The following is a 17,487-nucleotide window of genomic DNA, read 5'->3' on the forward strand; positions in this document are numbered from 1 at the left end:
CCAGTAAATTGATTTTGTGCCACTATCTGATCATGTTTTTTTTACTTCACGTCAGTCAAAAAGAAGATCTCAGGGACTATCGCTGGATGCTATTTATCACTGCCTGAACAGGACCATCTTGTACCAGTTCTCAAGAGCGCACAAAACTGTTCCTCAGCAAGTGGCTCTCCTTGATTCTCTAAGAGTCCTTACTGTGAACAGAAACTTAATTTTGGGACCTGGAAATCATGATCAGGAGTTCATCAGCTGCCTAGCTCACTGCTTGATTAATCTGCACATGGGAAGGTAAGTATCTGACAGAAGTTCATTCCAGAACCAGGGCTGTGAAGTATTACAATGACCTGTTGTTTCTCAGCAATGACGCTCAACCTTTGTGAATAGGTCAGCAAATTCTGGATAACTGTTTGTAACTTTCCAGCCAGTGAAATGCTAGCAAGCTTAAGTGGTTCGTTTTGAAACAAAGTTAGGTTTGAAGAGCCCAAGTATAGAAAACATTTTTGCCTCCTTTTGCAGAGGTACTTTAAAATACTGACACAAGTGTTTATCTAACAATTTCAATGTCATGCTCTGATAATCTGAAATGTTTTCAAGGTAGAAAGAAACACTGAGGCTAAGTAATTCATAGTCCAAGGGATCTGCACTAGATTTATTGTATGTTGAAACATTTCATACAATTTCTGTAGCTTAGTACTTGGATGTATAGCATTGAATAAGTCCAGTCAGGCGTTAAATCAGATGCCCATCACAAATGCTGCAAACACCCACTTTTCTGCATTGCTGCAACTGCCTGCCTGCGTTTTCATTTTTTCTTTCCAAAAAGATGTACAACTGGTGTTTCATCCAAAGACGCTTGAGAAGCAGCAGCAGCAGAAACCCTAATGTTCTTCATTTGTGGCCTTGTCGTTTGTGTTTCTTCAAATATTACCATCTTCCTCTAGTGACATCAGTGTCCGTGGCGTGCCATTTTTCATAAACCTTCAGTTCAGCTTGTGACTGCAGATTACCAGAAGTCAAGTGGACAGAAGTGAACATACATTGCTGTAGTAGAACATATTAATCTGTGTGATACTATCACAGGGAATCAAATGCTGTAGCTTGTTTGGTTTTTTCTTCTGGTTGTTGTTAATTCTCTGTGTATTTATAGCAACGTTGATGGGTTTGGATTGGAAGCAGAAGCCAGGATGACAACTTGGCACATTATGATCCCCTCTGATATAGAACCAGATGGAGTCTACAATCAAGATGTCAGCGAAGGTAATCTGAGAGTAACAAAGCCACAGATGTCTGCTAATGCCATTTCTGTATTGTCATCACTAATCTTTTATCCCAATTACTCTTCGGGCTGGAGAGGGGTGGTGTTGTATAAAAATATATAAAAAAATACATGAAAAAATACTTAGAAATACTGAGACAGAGATCTCCAGAGAAAGTTATTATTTTGTTAAAATAGCAAGAGCTCTTCATTGTTTTCTGGACACGCACCAGAATTAGAAATACTGCTTTATATGCGCTGTGTTGAATGCAATAGAAATGGCTCATTTTAAGTGTGCAACATGGTTTTGTATCATCTGGATCTTACACGAGCATAGGTAAGGAATAATTGGTATAAGCTGTAACATTATTATTCAGTGACATCCTCAGGGTCTTTCCTTCAAAGGAAATTTATGAACTAGTTGCAGAAGAAAGGATTCAGTGATTTATTTTTTTTCCTTCCGTGTATATTTAATATTTATGCACACAATCGTAAAAATATTAAAGTGTAATGTATGAAATTACGTATGTGTTTATAGACATATACTTCTATAATATTTTTTAACCTCATTTTGTTAATAGATGGATGTAGGAGAAGAATCTCAACTAATCAGAGCTGGTGTTTCAGATTCAGAGAAAAAAATTGCCAAAATTAACTGTTAGATACTTTCCGATAGCATATAAATGGCAAAAAATGACAGTGTGGCCAAAGGCATTTCACGAGTTGTGCAAGAGGGAAAGAAACTAGAGTATAATTGCAGAAATTATTCAGCTCACTACTGTAAAAATACCAATTCTATAAGCACTGTAGAGAGCTTGCTCTTTTTCATCTTGTACCTCTGCAGGTCGCCAGCTTCTTTTAAAAGCCATAAACAGAGTGTGGACAGAGCTGATCCATAGTAAAAAACAGGTTTTAGAAGAAGTTTTTAAAGTGACGCTACCTGTCAATGACCATGGCCAAGTGGATATAGCTGTTGCAAGACCTTTTATTGAGGAAGCAAGTTTAAAGTGTTGGCAAAATCATTTGGGTAAGTGTAACTGAGGATTTATCTGTCCTGAATGGTAGATTTCCCTGAAGTGAGCCATATGCACGGGATATTTTAATATGGGCTTAGCTTTTGTGTAGCGATAAGTACTCTAAACTGTCACCGTTTAACATCTCTCCTTCAGAAACGGTACCGTGTACAGGATATACTTGCACTCCACTGCAGACAGGGCATTTATTCAACACTGTCGGTGATCTGAACAATGTCCTGTGTTTGTGAGTCAGCATGCACCAAACGGCCTATTGTGGATTACTGTGACGGAGTCATTTACCTCCTTCTCATGGACAGTTGGATTGGGGTGACCTGTGTTACCATTCTCAGGATTGAATGTGCCAGGCAGGGAGGGAGACCCTTCTTGAGCATGTCTGGGTGAAGCCTGCTAACTCTCAGTCTGGTGATACGACTGGAATTATGTGACTGTGCAGTCCTCCTTTAGCAACAGTGATACTATGACTTCTCCTTCTTGGCTGGGAAATCTGGTCAGCATAGGAAGCAGCTTTGTAGGAAAAGGACCTGGGAATCCTGGTGGACAACAAGTTAAGCACAAATTAGCTCTGCGTCCATGTAAGAAAGAAGGCCAACTGTTGCTGGACTGAATTAGCGAGAGTTTAGACAGCAGATAATAAAATTCCATAGACGTGACTCGTTTGATTATTAGATGGCTCTAAAGAAATTGAGGTTAACCTGGATGTACAGAAAGCATTTTTGGAAACTTGGAATACTTGTTTTTGTGGTCTCTCTATTTCTGAGTAGAATGAAGGATCTTTGGAGAAATTATTGCTATAAGAAAGTAGTAGTGGTTTTAAAAAAAGAAAAAGAAAGCTCAGAGGTGGAGTGAATTAAAGAATCAGTGAAGAACATGAGCATGTAGTTTCTAAATCAAAGGTAGATAGATGACGTACAGTATGATCCATTAGCTGAATATCAGGAGAATGTTAAACTGTTGAGAGAGTTGAACTAAGCTGTGATTTTTATTTTTTTTTTTAACTTCAGTTTTAAAGTAAGGACACAAGTCCTGTGGACTTGACTTTCAACTGGGATGGCTCTTATGTGCACAGAAGGGTGCAGTAAGCCCACCTAGCTTCTCAGCTCAATATAACGTATTTTGCTGTCAGATTGGTTAATGAGGTCATGTTTTAGCTCCTTTTTGGGTGGAGATACGGTGTTCAGCTGCATTTTTCTTCACTAGTATCTGCTGTTTATAACAAATTACATGAATTCTGTTATCTTTTTAACTGTTTTGAGAAAAAAAATATTTCCCCAGATGCTGTCTCCCTTGTTCTTTAAGGGCTATAAATCAGCAAAACTAAAGTCAGCAGGGGTAGAGGGAGGCTAGGTGATGATTTTGTTTATACACAGCTGGTTTTCACCTCTTCGGATGAGGACAGAATTCATAGCTCATGGACCCCAATAAAAGGAATTACAAATCTGTTTTGCAGAACCCCACCTAGGAAGTTCTCCCAACACTTTCTCTTTGTTTTTCAGCTCATGAGAAAAAATGCATCAGCAGAGGAGAGGCTTTGGTTCCAACCACACAGTCCAAACTTTCACGAGTTAGCAGTGGGTTTGGCCTCTCTAAACTAACTGGTTCCAGGAGAAACCGCAAGGAAAGTGGGCTCAATAAACACAACCTCTCTACACAGGTAATTTCTGTCAAGTAGTAACACACAGCCTAAAATCCAGCAACGTATGTTCAGGGTTTGTGGTAAATATCCTAACATAAGGAATCCGGCAGAGTGTGAAGTGATATCTGGTGCTTGATTTTCTTTCCCCTTTTTGAATATCCAAAGTGGGCATCTTGCTTTTGTGTGTCCTAACCTAGTAGGTGCGTCTGTGCATCTGTAACATTAAGCCAAGAGTTAAACTCTTCGTTGTTGGTGAAGCTGCTCAGCTGCTTCGGGTTACATATATGCCTTATTGCTTTGCTAGTCTGTGTCTTAAATTCATTTTGCAGTACTACTTTGAAATGGAAGCTGTGAGATAGATACTTGTCCTTTTTTCCATTATGTGGTTTAGGAAAATCCCCATGTTAATGTGTATGTATCGTGGCTAAACAAATGCAGCTTTGCACTGATTTATTGTGCTATAGAGAAGAGTTCAAAACACTATGTGATGGTAGAACTGGACATTCACTTTACAGGCCTGCTTCCTTAAAAAAAATATTTTTTTAAAAAAAGTTAGACCAGAGTAGCACAGCAGTAATGTTCTCAGTAGGATGGTACCTGGTGGGGCATTGCAGGGTGTTAGTACAAAGTATTTGAGGCATTGAAAACAAAGGAAAGAGAGGGGTTTGAATGTTTTGGAGGAGTGAGTTCTTACTGCATTTAGCACTTCAAACACTGGGGGCGTGTTGGGTCAAGGGGGGCGGGTGTGTTCCTGCCACAAGGAAATTTATAGCTTCTGTTGACTTAATTAGGAGTTTGTGGTCTGTGGAAAAAAAACCCGTTGCCAGTTCTCTTTCTGATCCAAAAATTACTCAGTGGCTTTGATAAAAATAAAGAATTCTCAGTGCTCTCAGTCCTCTTCCTGATGAGCAGGCATACACGTTAAAATGAAGAGGAAGAAACTCGCAAACACCTGACAGGAACCGTTGCTGGCTGTGTCAGTAGAGGGAGCAATAAGTGAAAACAGGTATATTGTGGTACAGAGTGAGGCGTGCTGGGTGTCTTGAGAATTTCCAACAAACTAGGCAGCATCCACAAAATATTACTTAAAAGGAAATAGGGAAAAGTAGTAATACTTGTGCCAATCTTTAGCTGTTTAGGAATGTTCTGAACTGTTAGTCATGTGTTTGGAATATTTTCCAAATGTTTGCCAGTTTCTTCTAAAGGATATTCCTATACATGAATGTACTGCCTTTAAAAAAAAAAAAAGGGGGGGGGGGGCGGGGGGAGAAAATACCAAACAAAACCTCAAATACTGTTGCATGCATTAGTTTGTAATTCATCTTCTAAGTTTGTTGTTGGAGTGGGTTTTTTGGTTTTTTTTCTAATAAACTGTCCTTTGTAAGCAACTTTAACAAGGAATGTATTCATAGGCTTTTCATTCAAACAAAATCTTTTATAAAGTGTCATTCTGTCTGTCCTCTTACTTTTATATTAGGAAATTTCCCAGTGGATGTTTACTCACATTGCAGTGGTTCGGGACCTGGTTGATATGCAGTATAAGGAATATCAGGAGGTATGGTTCAGAGGATTAATTACCTGACACTGATGTTTCGACCTGTTAGATTATGCCAGTCCCATTTCTTTCTCAGTGTGGGGCATGTAAAATATTAGGTTGTCATTGGTGAAATGCTTGAATGCTTACATACAGTTGGGGTTTTTAATGGTTTTTAAAATGCAGTCAGATAAACAAATGAGGAAACTCATTTTGATCAGTTCGTAGATGAAGCCTCTTGTACCAATATTACATGTCAAATCTTAATTTTCTTTGAGAAGCTTAAGTAGTCTCCCTAGAAGTAGGGGGGAGGAAAAGAAAGAGAAGTTGCAAATATTGTAGAATGTGCTGTTTTCCTAAAACATTGTACAAAATCTTCAGAGCAGAGGAGCATTGTGTACAAACATACTTTTATAGTAACACAAAGAAAATTGCGGTTTCTTCCAAACATCCCCAAAGACTTGTGGTGCAAACTAGTTGCTGAGCTGAATGCTATAAATCTTAAGAAATCAGCTTCCAAGAGAAACAAGTCAATGAAAGCAAAACAAGGAAAAAAAAGAACCAGCCACCAAACTTTGCTTCTTTTAACTTCTCTCTTTGGAGGCAGGGAAGGCCTCCAAAACAATTTTTGTTTTCATTCTTAAAATCCTTTTCAAAAATCAGTGGATTAGTGTTTCATTTCTTTCATATTTGCCATTTAGAAATACATTCAATGAACGATACAAACCAAAAGCAGAGCTTTTACCTTATTTTTTTTCTTTATTTGTTGAGAAGATTGCAGTATGAACCCTGCTTTTATTGTAACTGACACCTGAAATCTCATTAAGGTGTACTAGAAAATGCTGCTAGAATTATGAATTATTACACGCTTTTCTGTAATGTAGTGAAAATGTCTCTGCTCATATCGGAGACAGGCTTAAAAGCGTCACTCCTGATGCATATACAAATGTCTTTGTATTCAGCGACAGCAGAATGCGTTAAAATACGTGACAGAAGAGTGGTCTCAAATTGAATACGAGTTACTACGAGAGCGAGGTTTGTGGGGTCCCCCCATTGGCTCCCATCTTGACAAGTGGATGTTGGAGATGACTGAGGGTCCCTGCAGAATGAGGAAAAAGATGGTGCGAAATGACATGTTTTATATTCAGTATCCCTACATGCCTGAAGCTGAGCAAGAAACAAACTTGCAGGTAAGTATTCAAGATTTCTGTGATGAGTAATTTGATGCCCTGTTGTAAAATATGTATTTTTTAATAAGTTTTTCTTAAGAAATGTATTTTACACTGCCTGTATTACCTGGTATTCTGTTTATATGTCTCTAAATGGTTGGTAAGGTACAGCTGTTCCTCATAGTGTATTTAGGGAAGGGACTGAATCACTTGGCTCAGGACTAAATGAACTCAAAGGCTAGCAGTTGCAACATAAGATGAGGTGTGCTTGAATCAGCTAAGTGATCATGCCAGTGAACAGCAGTGGCGTCTTCACAAGCCTCTAGAGGCTGAGAAGTACCATAGTGATGGGAGGTTTCAGTCTGAGTTCTCAGCCTTATGCTAGGTAACTGATAAACAGTGATCTGAAAAAAAAAAAGAAAAACCGAACAGGCTCCGGGCGTTGGTTTGGGTGCGTTTATGAAGTGTGCTTTCATCCGTCTGCGAATATGAACATGGGCTATGTAGCAGAAATGCACGTGGCCTTTGAGAGCCTGACAGTTAGTTCCTGTTAATTTTGGTACACGATTTTTAAGAAATGGAGCAGTCTTTATTGTGTTTTTAGGCATGCATGTATGCATGCATGATTTTTTTCCTCAAATTAAACTTGAGTGTCAAAGTACTTAAAACAAGCAAGAAAAAAATAAACATTCCAGCAGTTTTAAACCATTAGGTATATTTGTCTGCTTGTGATCTGACACGCAGTAGCTGTAGTGACAGTCTAATTCACATGAAGTGGAGAACATGCCATCATACATTCTTCTCAAAAGTGTTCTTTCTCTGATGCTTATATAATTGATGACCTGTTTCAGTCTGACTTCTCAAGTAGACTTCCCGAGACATCTGATGATACCATTCCTCAAAAGGTAAAGAAACAAGTACACTCACTGACAGAATGTAAAATAAATACAGCTTTTTTTCCTCCTGCATGTTAGGCAGTCTTAACAAGGCTTCTACGTTTGGCTTTCAACTTGCTCTTTCAGTAAATATTTCCAGGCCTAAAGGTGTTTTCAGTAATCACGTTAGAAGATGTTGCTGTGCTCTCCTCAACCTTCACCTAATAAAACTTTCTGTAGATCTTACCTTCTTTGCTGCACACTAACAGGCTGTGTTGGGCTGTGCTATCACTGTTCTCACTGTGTGAAGTGTTGTGGCTTTGGGAACTGAACTAATGGTTGGTGGAACATGTTTAGTAATGGGCAACACAATCACTTGGAAGCACTTCCTGGGAAAGTGTTTCTTTCTAAGAGAGAATCCGGTGAGCAGTTTTTCTCCTTTTTGGCTGTAACGGGCTGTGACAGGCCTACTTTCGTTAGAGCCCAGATTAATTTTGTCTTAACTGACTCTTCTCATTTTTACTGTTAAGGAAATATACGCATTTGTTCAAAAAATATGAATCCCGCCTTGAAAATAACAGACTTATTTGGAAGTGGCTGCTCTGCAAGCGTTCCAGTATTACACTGCTTCTTTGTTAGTTACATCTGCAGTCTTGCCCATCACTAAGTATAATGTGTAATGTGCTTTCACTCATTTTGAATTGCGTTCAACAATAAACTAATACATATAAATGAAAATAATTCTATTAATCAGGATAGCTAATATAAATTGTTACTGTTTTCCTTTCTTCATGTTAGCAGTGTTAGTTAGGATTTCCCTTTGTAGGCTGTACATAAGTTATTTTCACAGAGGTTTTAAGCATTGTTTAATGTCGTTTTTGTGGTGATAAGGAGTGAAGACTTAGTTGAATATAAGTGAGTAAATTAGATAACAGTGCCTTAGATTTTTTTTTTTATTTTGAGGGCAGCCAGTTTGACCTGAAATAATAAATCTCCATGTTGCTGGTCTTAATCAATTTGTTATCCTGAGCATCCGCTTGTAATAAAGCTAGTATAATTTTATGGGTCACTTAGTTTCCTACTATACTATCATACAGAAGAACCAAAAATGTTTAACAAATAAAAAATCAAATTTTGTGTATTTCCAGTTATTACTGCAAAAGTGGACAAGGGAATCTTGACTGAAATGACAGTGATATTCTACAGTTCTACATAATGTAAAATATTGAATTGGATTTATAATAATAATATTTTGTAATAATCCAAACCTAATTTTGACATTTGTGGGAAATAGTGCTACAAAACAAACAAATAAAATATTTGTGATGGAGAACTGAACACATTCACTAAGCTTTCTAGAGTTGGAGGGTGGGGTTAAACAGTAGTTAGAGAAGAAAATTTATAACTGCAATATAAAATCAGTGTGCATCAGTGTGTTTTAGTTTTGGAAAGGTTCTTGGCTTTTCAATACCGCTTTCATCTTCACCTGTATCTCCTGTGGTCATTCTGACATATTTATTGTCCTTATTTAGTGTCTACTTCTATTTCAAATGCTACCTTCATAATCAAGTGATAGATACAAGAATTAGCTGTGATGTGGGATGGGACAGACAAGGGAAAAAAAGAAACCACAACCAAAAAAAGCCTCAACAAAACCAACCCAAAACAAAACAAAAACCCCAAAACTAAAGAAACACCACACCACCACCATGATGAAGTGTGTCATAATCCGTTGTCATCACCCAAAGGTACAAATGGTGCTTCAAGAATTGCTGTGGTTAAGTGGATACCCTTGTGCTGGTTTGCTGCCCACAAACAGTCAGAATCTTTACTAAAAAGGAAACAACTGAATTAATGGAGAATTTCTGAGCCTTAAAGCCAGTCTGTCACTGCTTTTGGTTCATATCAACTTCAACATATCTGTATCTTTCCTTGAGGCAATTTTTTATTCAAGCTGTTGAGTAGCAAAGAAGTCAATTGCGTCACGAATAGGCTGCCTGTGTTGTAGGGAATTATGAAAGATGATAAAATGGCCATCTGATCTATCAGTCTTAAGCACAGGTATCCCAGCCTTTTGTGACAGTTCATAACATACTGGCCATACTTCTGATTTCCCACATTGTAGGTTTATCTGCAGGCATTTCTGCAACCCCATTATTACTTGAATGGCTGAATAGCTCCCTTCCAAATTAGCGGAGAGATTAGATCTACGGAAGAGCCTCTGTTTCTCTATATGTTGGTCTATGACTGGGCACACACAGAACATTTGACGGGCATGCACTGTGTGGCACACAGTGTTCCTGAAACGTTCACTGAAGTGAGTGTGGAGTTGACTGACCAAGCAATTTCTTCAATTATTTCTAAGAAACCTGCTCGTTACCGAAGAGCTATAAGTTATGACAGTAAGGAGTACTACATGCGCCTGGCTTCTGGAAACCCTGCGGTCTTTCAGGATGCTATAGAAGAGAACACAGTGGGTGAAACAACTCAACAGGAGCCAGAACACGGGGAGGACACTATTGCAAGAGTCAAAGGTTAGATCATTTGTTCTGTCCTGAACTGTTTTCTTTAAATTTATCTGCCTTTTTATCTTATCATGCATTTGCATTAAAATAAACATAAAGATTCTGTAGGACTCTTGTTTTTCTGTCTTAGCATTGGATCAGTAGTTCCACAGTTCAGTAGGTTCTGTGAAATGAATTTTTTGTGTCAGGTTTTTATTTATCTATCTCTATTCTTCTTTTCCAGGCCTGGTGAAGCCTCCCCTAAAACGGTCTCGCTCTGCACCTGATGGAGGAGATGATGAGAACCAGGATCAATCACAGGATCAAATTGTTGAGGGGAGTTCAATTGATGAAGAGGAGAAGACCGACAATACAACTTTGCTTCGACTTCTCGAAGAAGGAGAGAAGGTACTACGTACTTCAGACACACTAAGCACTTACTCTGTTGGAGTTACTGCATTACATGTCGCAAGCATGAATAGATGTCCTTCCTTGAATAGATGTCCTTTCTTGATCTACAGCTGAATTTGCTTAATATTTTGGCAGCTTCTTCCTTTCAAGGAATGTGTGCTCTGGTTCAAAGGGATCCTGAGCTGAAAACCCTGTACTGGAAGCATTTTTTTCTTTTCTTCTGCCTGCTAGGGAGAAAAGAACCTGTCCTGAAATGAAAGCTACAATCTATCCCATGCTTGGGTTATTATCCTGTTGGCTTAATGAGTCCAGATGGAAAATAAGTTGAAAATACAAATACTGACCTTGGTGGACTGTCTATAATTAGTTGTTCCCTTCATTAGAATGAAAAACCTTGATAACTAGTATTTTATTCCCAAGAACAGGTTCTAAAATATGCTCAAGAAGCATGGTGCAAGTGAACAAGTTGGTGAATATATAAATCTGTATCATACAGAGGAGGCTTCATTTAACTCCCTTCCCAGTTGCTAATCGCAGGCCTTAGGTATATCTCTTATTAAGGGAGAAAATAGGAGAATTTTTGCTGTATCTACAAGTGACACAGCAGCGTCTGGGGCTTGTTCTAACAAAGCAATGATCTGAACCTAAGCTTGTTAACTTGCTTTTGCCAAGTGTCTGCTTTTTGTTACAGATTCAGCATATGTACCGCTGTGCTCGGGTTCAGGGTCTTGACACCAGCGAAGGGCTGCTTCTCTTTGGGAAAGAGCACTTCTATGTCATTGACGGATTCACCATGACAGCCACCAGAGAAATACGGGATATTGAGACACTGCCTCCAAAGTGAGTAGATTAACAGTTTCCTCAGTTTTTAATAGCTGAACAAGAGGTATTTAATGACATTTTTGAGGATTTAACTCCAAAATAATGTCAGATTCAGAAAGACCTCAGAAGCAGTTTCCTCTGTGCTCACAAATTGCTCAGTGTAGTATGGTATATTCTGAAAATCAGCTGTTTCTATAACTGGACTCTCATATGAATTAAGATGATAATTCTTTTAATTTATCTTCTTTTTAATCACTTCTCTCATGCCGGTTTATGCTCATTTGCAGGATGCATGAGCCAATCATACCTAGGGGAGCAAGGCAAGGTCCAAGTCAACTCAAAAGAACATGCAGCATTTTTGCATATGAAGATATCAAGGAAGTACACAAAAGGAGATATCTTTTGCAGGTAACTTGAACATTGTATTTGGATTGAGGAGCCAATCTTTCAATTTTTTTTACAATGTTGTCACTTTTAAACAGCAAAATAAATACATGACTAATCAGTATTTGGAAAGTGAAGCTATTCACTGTGTTGAAACTGAAGTGCTTAAGCTGGGCATCCTTGTTTGAATACCATGGTTTACCATGGTTTAGTTTATTGGGTGTATTAGTGAAATAATAAAATAAAACATTTGGCCACACTAAGCAAAATCTGCTTCACCATAACTTGGTGTCAGATGTGGTACAGTATGACTAGAATGGTCTGTGCCTGACCTTCAGAGGTGGCAAGCAAATGTGTTAAGTGTTGACATGGGTTTGTCCTCTTTGTTTTCAGCCAATTGCGATTGAAGTTTTCTCAGGAGATGGACGGAACTATCTTCTAGCTTTCCAAAAAGGGATTAGAAACAAAGTTTATCAAAGGTATTGTAAAATAAGTTAAACGTTTAATCTGAATATTTGCAAATATCTGTGTTGAGCCATATTTGAGCCTACAGTGACCTAACAACCAGAAGCAGATTGCAAGAGTGATGGGTGTTAGGTAGTGGATAACCTGATAGCGACTTAGTGCTGCACAAAAGAACCACTAGGAAGCACTAATGCCGGCAGGCGAAACTTGTGGTATGTGTTTGGTGAGAAAAGGTCATGCTCGTTTTGTTGAAGGTGTTACGTAGCTGCTCAAAATGAAGTCTGTAACTGTACTAACTGCACTCTGTTTCTAAGGAGAAGGCATACTGAGGACAGAACACTAATGTTAATCTCCTTTTAACTGCTGATGCAGGTTTTTGGCTGTGGTGCCATCTCTAACTGACAGTTCGGAGTCAGTGTCTGGGCAAAGACCAAACACCAGCGTAGAGCAAGGGTAGGTGACTCTGTTCCTAACAAGCTCTGTAGCTCATCAGTTTCAAATTAATGATGCTTGCATTAAGGTCAGAATTCACTGGATTAGTATGGCAACTCAGTTTAAAATTGGGCATTAGCAAAATAAATAACTAGTGATGTTGTGCTCCAGTTATTTTAAATGTACTAATATCGTTGGCAGCATTGGAATATCCTCTTACTAATTATGCTATCAGGATTAACGTCGTCAGTATACAGGTGCGTTCTGAAAAGAAACAGTGTCAAAGCCATTAGATTTGTCCAAGTTTTTAAAGATACTTTCCTTATCGGCAGCCTGTTGGATACATCTGTACTTGCACTGAATTGCATAATTAATGTGCATAATTTTAACAGTATGTGTTTAGAAGTTAAAAAAGGCACTGCTAAAGCAAAAAGGAACAAAGCCCTGTTTTTCTAATTGTTACAATTTAGAAGTTTTAATCTCAAAACTTTGGATTGTCTTGTGAAGATGTAACCCAGATCTTGTGCCAAGTCAGAAAATGTACTTCCTTCTTCCCATTAGGTCTGGCTTGCTTAGCACTTTAGTGGGAGAAAAATCTGTTACTCAAAGATGGGAAGTAAGTATGAAAATCTCTGGGTTTTTTTGTATTAAATTCCACATTTTGTAGTGATGCGTAATTAGTGCATCCTCGTATTTGAATAGGTGGAATATGCTACTATAGAAAGTGTATCTCAGCATTTTATTTTGTAGTATTTAGTGATATCATCAAATAGGAAATGGTTCTACCATTGAAAATGCAAGGGGAGCAACTCTAGTAAAAGCAGAGTGAGCATTGTAATATTGAAGTAAGTTTTGTATGTTTGGGGAGAGCTGAACACTTTGATAGTCTGGCAGCGTAGACGTTTGATTGTTGTAAAGTGAACACTTCACAGTGCTGTTATCTGTCTTCCTTAAGAGAGGAGAAATCAGTAACTTCCAGTACCTGATGCACTTAAACACTCTGGCGGGCAGATCCTATAATGATCTCATGCAGTACCCTGTCTTTCCCTGGATCCTCGCAGACTATGATTCAGAGGTAAGTACAATATCTTGGTAGCCTTGTCAGTCATGTTTTATATGTTGGAGGTTTTGCAAATATTACAGCTGACTGATAGTGCTTTGGTAAAACTGAGGCTTGCCTTCATCGCCAGTTGTTTGATTTCATCTTTTTTGTAATGTTCCTCCCACTTACCAGTGGGTAGGATGTTAGAGGTTCTGGTGGTCCCATGCGGACAGGTCCTTGTCTGCACTGGTTTTACGGATGTTATTGGGCTGTGCACAGGTGAGAGCCGGGATACGTAGCTTGTTCTGAGGCAGTTACCTCTATGTTGCAGCAGTTCCTGTAAGTCTTTGCATTAGCTTGCTACTGAATATCCTGAAGGACATTATGCCACAGAGAAAGCATGCTTGTCCAGAAGACTGTGGTAGGGGCTACTATGAAATCTGGCCCCACAGTGAAGAATTTGCTTTTGAAAAAGATGAAATATCCTATTGATGCTATTGTGAGCAGCTGTTATTACCAGCCGGACCATAACATAAAATATCGTTAGGGTGCATGTTGAGTATTCAAGAATGGAATTGGGGGACAGGATGAGGGGAGCAGGGCAAAAATTATCCGGAGCCCAGATATGACTTAAAATAAAAACCACTGACTCTCTTAGATCAGACTGAAGGACTGTTTTAAGCATATCCAACATTGCACCTCCTGTGTGTGTAGAAAACAAAGATGACAGCCTTAGGGGGTGTGTGGTGTTAAATATGGTAGTCGGCAGTGTTGAATGGGGTTTTGTTTGGCGATTAGGTTTTTTTATAAAATTGGTGTCTGTTTTGTTGTTAAAGGAACTGGATCTTACGAATCCCAAGACATTCAGAAACCTGGCCAAGCCCATGGGAGCTCAAACAGAAGACAGGTTAGCCCAGTACAAGAAGCGATACAAAGATTGGGAAGATCCCAATGGTAAGTAATGATATATCCTGCAGGAAGAGCAAAGGGACATGTGCCTGTCACATCATGGGAGGGAGTTGTGGATTTTTATGTTATGGGTCAAGAGGTCTGGATGTGGATATGCAGAACTTTACTGTGGTTTTTAGTGACTCTCCAACAAATACTAAATTAGAGCAAAGGGCCGTTGGTTTTTCTTGCTGTGTTGTTTTAAATCTGAATGACAGCTTTTGTTTATATGTAGAAATAAAGACAAAACAGTTGCACATTCAGAATAGTTTAACATTGTCTAAAGGCTAGAATGGGCAAGCACATGAAGCACACAACCAGCTGTCTCTACTAATACAGTTTGAGTGCTGCTGCAAGAAAATAAGTTGTGCAAGGGAATGGGAATATTTCTGCATTAGCAGTACTCCAGCTTTTTAATTTCTTACCTTAATGCTTGTTTTTTTGCTAAGGAAACAGCATTTTCTTGGTTAAAAACCCTCTCAAAATAAGATGCAATTAAGTTATATATTCTTGATTTTAGAGCTTTCTTATATATTGAAAATAGAATTTGTGTGTTTGGCGAAGTAGCTATTATGTGATACGTTTCTTGTGTGCTTTTATTGAAGACACAAGGTTGTTTAACTACTGCAGTCCTGTTCTGCATCAAACAACAGCAGGTGGCAAAGATGTTCATTTCTAGAAATGAATCAGTATGTTCTAAGTGTGTTTATGCAGACTTTTTGCCAGGAAATTAAGAAAGTAAAAGCTGTACAAAATCTGTAGTCAACAATTCTGAGACTTATTTCTGCCCAAGCCTTTAATTCCACAGTAACCACTAAGACTAAATATAATAGTAAAAAAAAATGTTTCTTCAGCAGAAATCGCCATAGCTGCGCTGCAACATTTCAATTAGTTAAAATAAAAAATTACTAACATTCAGTATTGCTCTACAGAAGCCCATTGGATTTGGGCTACTGGACTGCAGCCAGAACTCAAGTGGTGGCTGTGACAAAACAAAGCTTTCAGATTCCTGAGAACAAAAATTGCAACTTCCAATTTTAAATGTGTCCAAAGTCACAGAATAATTAAAATGCAGCACTAATTGATTTTTTTTTTCCTATGTTTATGACTTTTAATCTTCTGCAGGGGAAACCCCAGCTTATCACTATGGGACCCACTATTCATCGGCCATGATTGTGGCTTCGTACCTTGTCCGGATGGAGCCTTTTACTCAGATTTTCTTACGGTTACAGGTAAAAATTACAGCCCCTCACTTTGTGTTTCTTTCCTGCTCTACATTTGAGACCTAAGTGAAAAAGACGATCAATTGGCTTTGTTTTCATCAAATATGGTAGGAGAAATATTTTTAGCAGAATTACTGCCTGGGAGGTTTTTGATGTTTCTTTGTAAAAGATGTAATATAATTCACACTTTTATTCTTGTAGTTTGAACATTTTTCTAAATGTATGCGGAACAAAATATCATCAGACAAAAACAAAAGCAGGTTTTATTGTAAAAAGTACTTTGCTCGTTTTGCTTTATTTGTCTATTGTTGAAAGAATCGTGTGCCAATTGTTTAGTTCTGTGCTGGAGGTGTTGAAAGATTGTTATTTTAAACCTATATGGCCATCCAAAGAGCCATTTTAATACTGAGAGTTAAAATAAACAAACGTTTGCAGAGCCTGGAATTGTTTTTCAGTTTGATGGGTTTGTAAGATTACATGTCCAATATTTTCCTAGACAAGAAGCCATTAGGCAAAAAGACTTGTGTTTCTGTGGAAGAGACTAAACTTTGACACAAGACTATACCTGTATCTTGGTGCTTTATGTTTACTATTATTGTGTATCAAAAAGTAATGCAGCTGTTTAAATCTGTTGTGTTGGAGGAAGAAACATGCTACATTCTATAGTGTCTTTATTAGGCAGGGGATGTTCTGGTTTGCTGCCTTGGCAAAATCTGCTGTGCTGAGAGATACTCTGATGCTGACATGCTTCTCGCTCTGTCCCACAGGGCGGTCACTTTGACCTGGCTGACCGAATGTTTCACAGCGTACGGGAGGCTTGGTATTCAGCATCGAAGCACAACATGGCAGACGTGAAGGAGCTCATCCCAGAGTTCTTCTACCTCCCTGAATTCCTGCTCAATTCCAACAATTTTGACTTAGGTAGGCAGAAGGGTCTTGATAGCATTGCTACGGGTGTGAGAGCAGTGCCAGATAGTCGGCCGTGAGAAAAGTGTCTCATAATATGGGCAGAAAAAGATCTGTGTAACTGCATGAGAGAATGGTAGAAGACTTGCACATTCTGACATGAAAGCATAAGCAGGACTACCTCTGATATTTCCTGATACTACATGTTTATTCAATATTGTATTTGAAATTCTGAACGATTCAGAACTCATTGTTTCATTGGGAAGAATGTAGCAGGAATTCCTAGTTCCTCTGTGATACCTCAGATTTATTTTTTCAGATTTATCAAACTTAAGATATTTTCTCAGTGAGTATTAATTTTAAACAGTTAATGCAAAGGTTTTTTTGAGAATTGCTGAATAAGATGCTGAAATACCCAAAAGGAATTTTTGTTTGGAGTGGCGTGTTTAAGTTGTTTTTTGGGTTTTTTTGTTTACCAGTTCAAAACGCACTCATAATCTATGTTTTCCTTGGAGTTTCTCTGGTTTGCTTTTTTCTCTGTGTAACTTGCTACTCCATGATGGTGTTCACCATCTTTTTTGCATATTTCTTTGAGCTTTGCAAAATCTGTTTGACAGTCTTCACTTTTAGGACTTCCTCTTAAAGTATTCCTGAAGGTTTTGTTGAAATGTTGCAGTTAGCTTTCGTGAGAGTGATTATTCAACAGGAGTCAAATTTCATACCTATTGGCTGTAGGAGCTATATGTTCCTTAGTATGTATGTCACTCTAACTGTGGCATTAAGTTCTTGTTTTCTGAGCTCTGTGCTGTGAATCTAATAGCAATAGTAGAGATTAATCAAGTCATAGGTT

General features: G+C 38.4%; 1 protein-coding gene across 3 annotated transcripts in view; it reads left to right on the plus strand.

The window, feature by feature from the left end:
- The window catches only part of WDFY3 (WD repeat and FYVE domain containing 3), a 125,519-nt gene that overhangs the window by 93,468 nt on the left and 14,564 nt on the right, over positions 1-17,487 (plus strand). For all 3 annotated transcript variants that reach the window (XM_086464758.1, XM_086464756.1, XM_086464757.1), the window contains 18 exons: positions 56-285; positions 1,145-1,254; positions 2,097-2,279; positions 3,783-3,940; positions 5,400-5,477; positions 6,419-6,646; positions 7,477-7,530; positions 9,866-10,034; positions 10,249-10,412; positions 11,107-11,255; positions 11,525-11,645; positions 12,015-12,100; positions 12,459-12,539; positions 13,080-13,134; positions 13,474-13,593; positions 14,397-14,514; positions 15,634-15,740; positions 16,499-16,652. In XM_086464758.1, coding sequence (XP_086320884.1) covers positions 56-285; positions 1,145-1,254; positions 2,097-2,279; positions 3,783-3,940; positions 5,400-5,477; positions 6,419-6,646; positions 7,477-7,530; positions 9,866-10,034; positions 10,249-10,412; positions 11,107-11,255; positions 11,525-11,645; positions 12,015-12,100; positions 12,459-12,539; positions 13,080-13,134; positions 13,474-13,593; positions 14,397-14,514; positions 15,634-15,740; positions 16,499-16,652 — 2,365 coding nt within the window. The remainder of the gene's footprint in view (positions 1-55; positions 286-1,144; positions 1,255-2,096; positions 2,280-3,782; positions 3,941-5,399; positions 5,478-6,418; positions 6,647-7,476; positions 7,531-9,865; positions 10,035-10,248; positions 10,413-11,106; positions 11,256-11,524; positions 11,646-12,014; positions 12,101-12,458; positions 12,540-13,079; positions 13,135-13,473; positions 13,594-14,396; positions 14,515-15,633; positions 15,741-16,498; positions 16,653-17,487) is intronic.

This window comes from Leptosomus discolor, chromosome 4 (genome assembly GCF_034619465.1).
Source record: "Leptosomus discolor isolate bLepDis1 chromosome 4, bLepDis1.hap2, whole genome shotgun sequence".
NCBI lineage: Eukaryota > Metazoa > Chordata > Aves > Leptosomiformes > Leptosomidae > Leptosomus > Leptosomus discolor.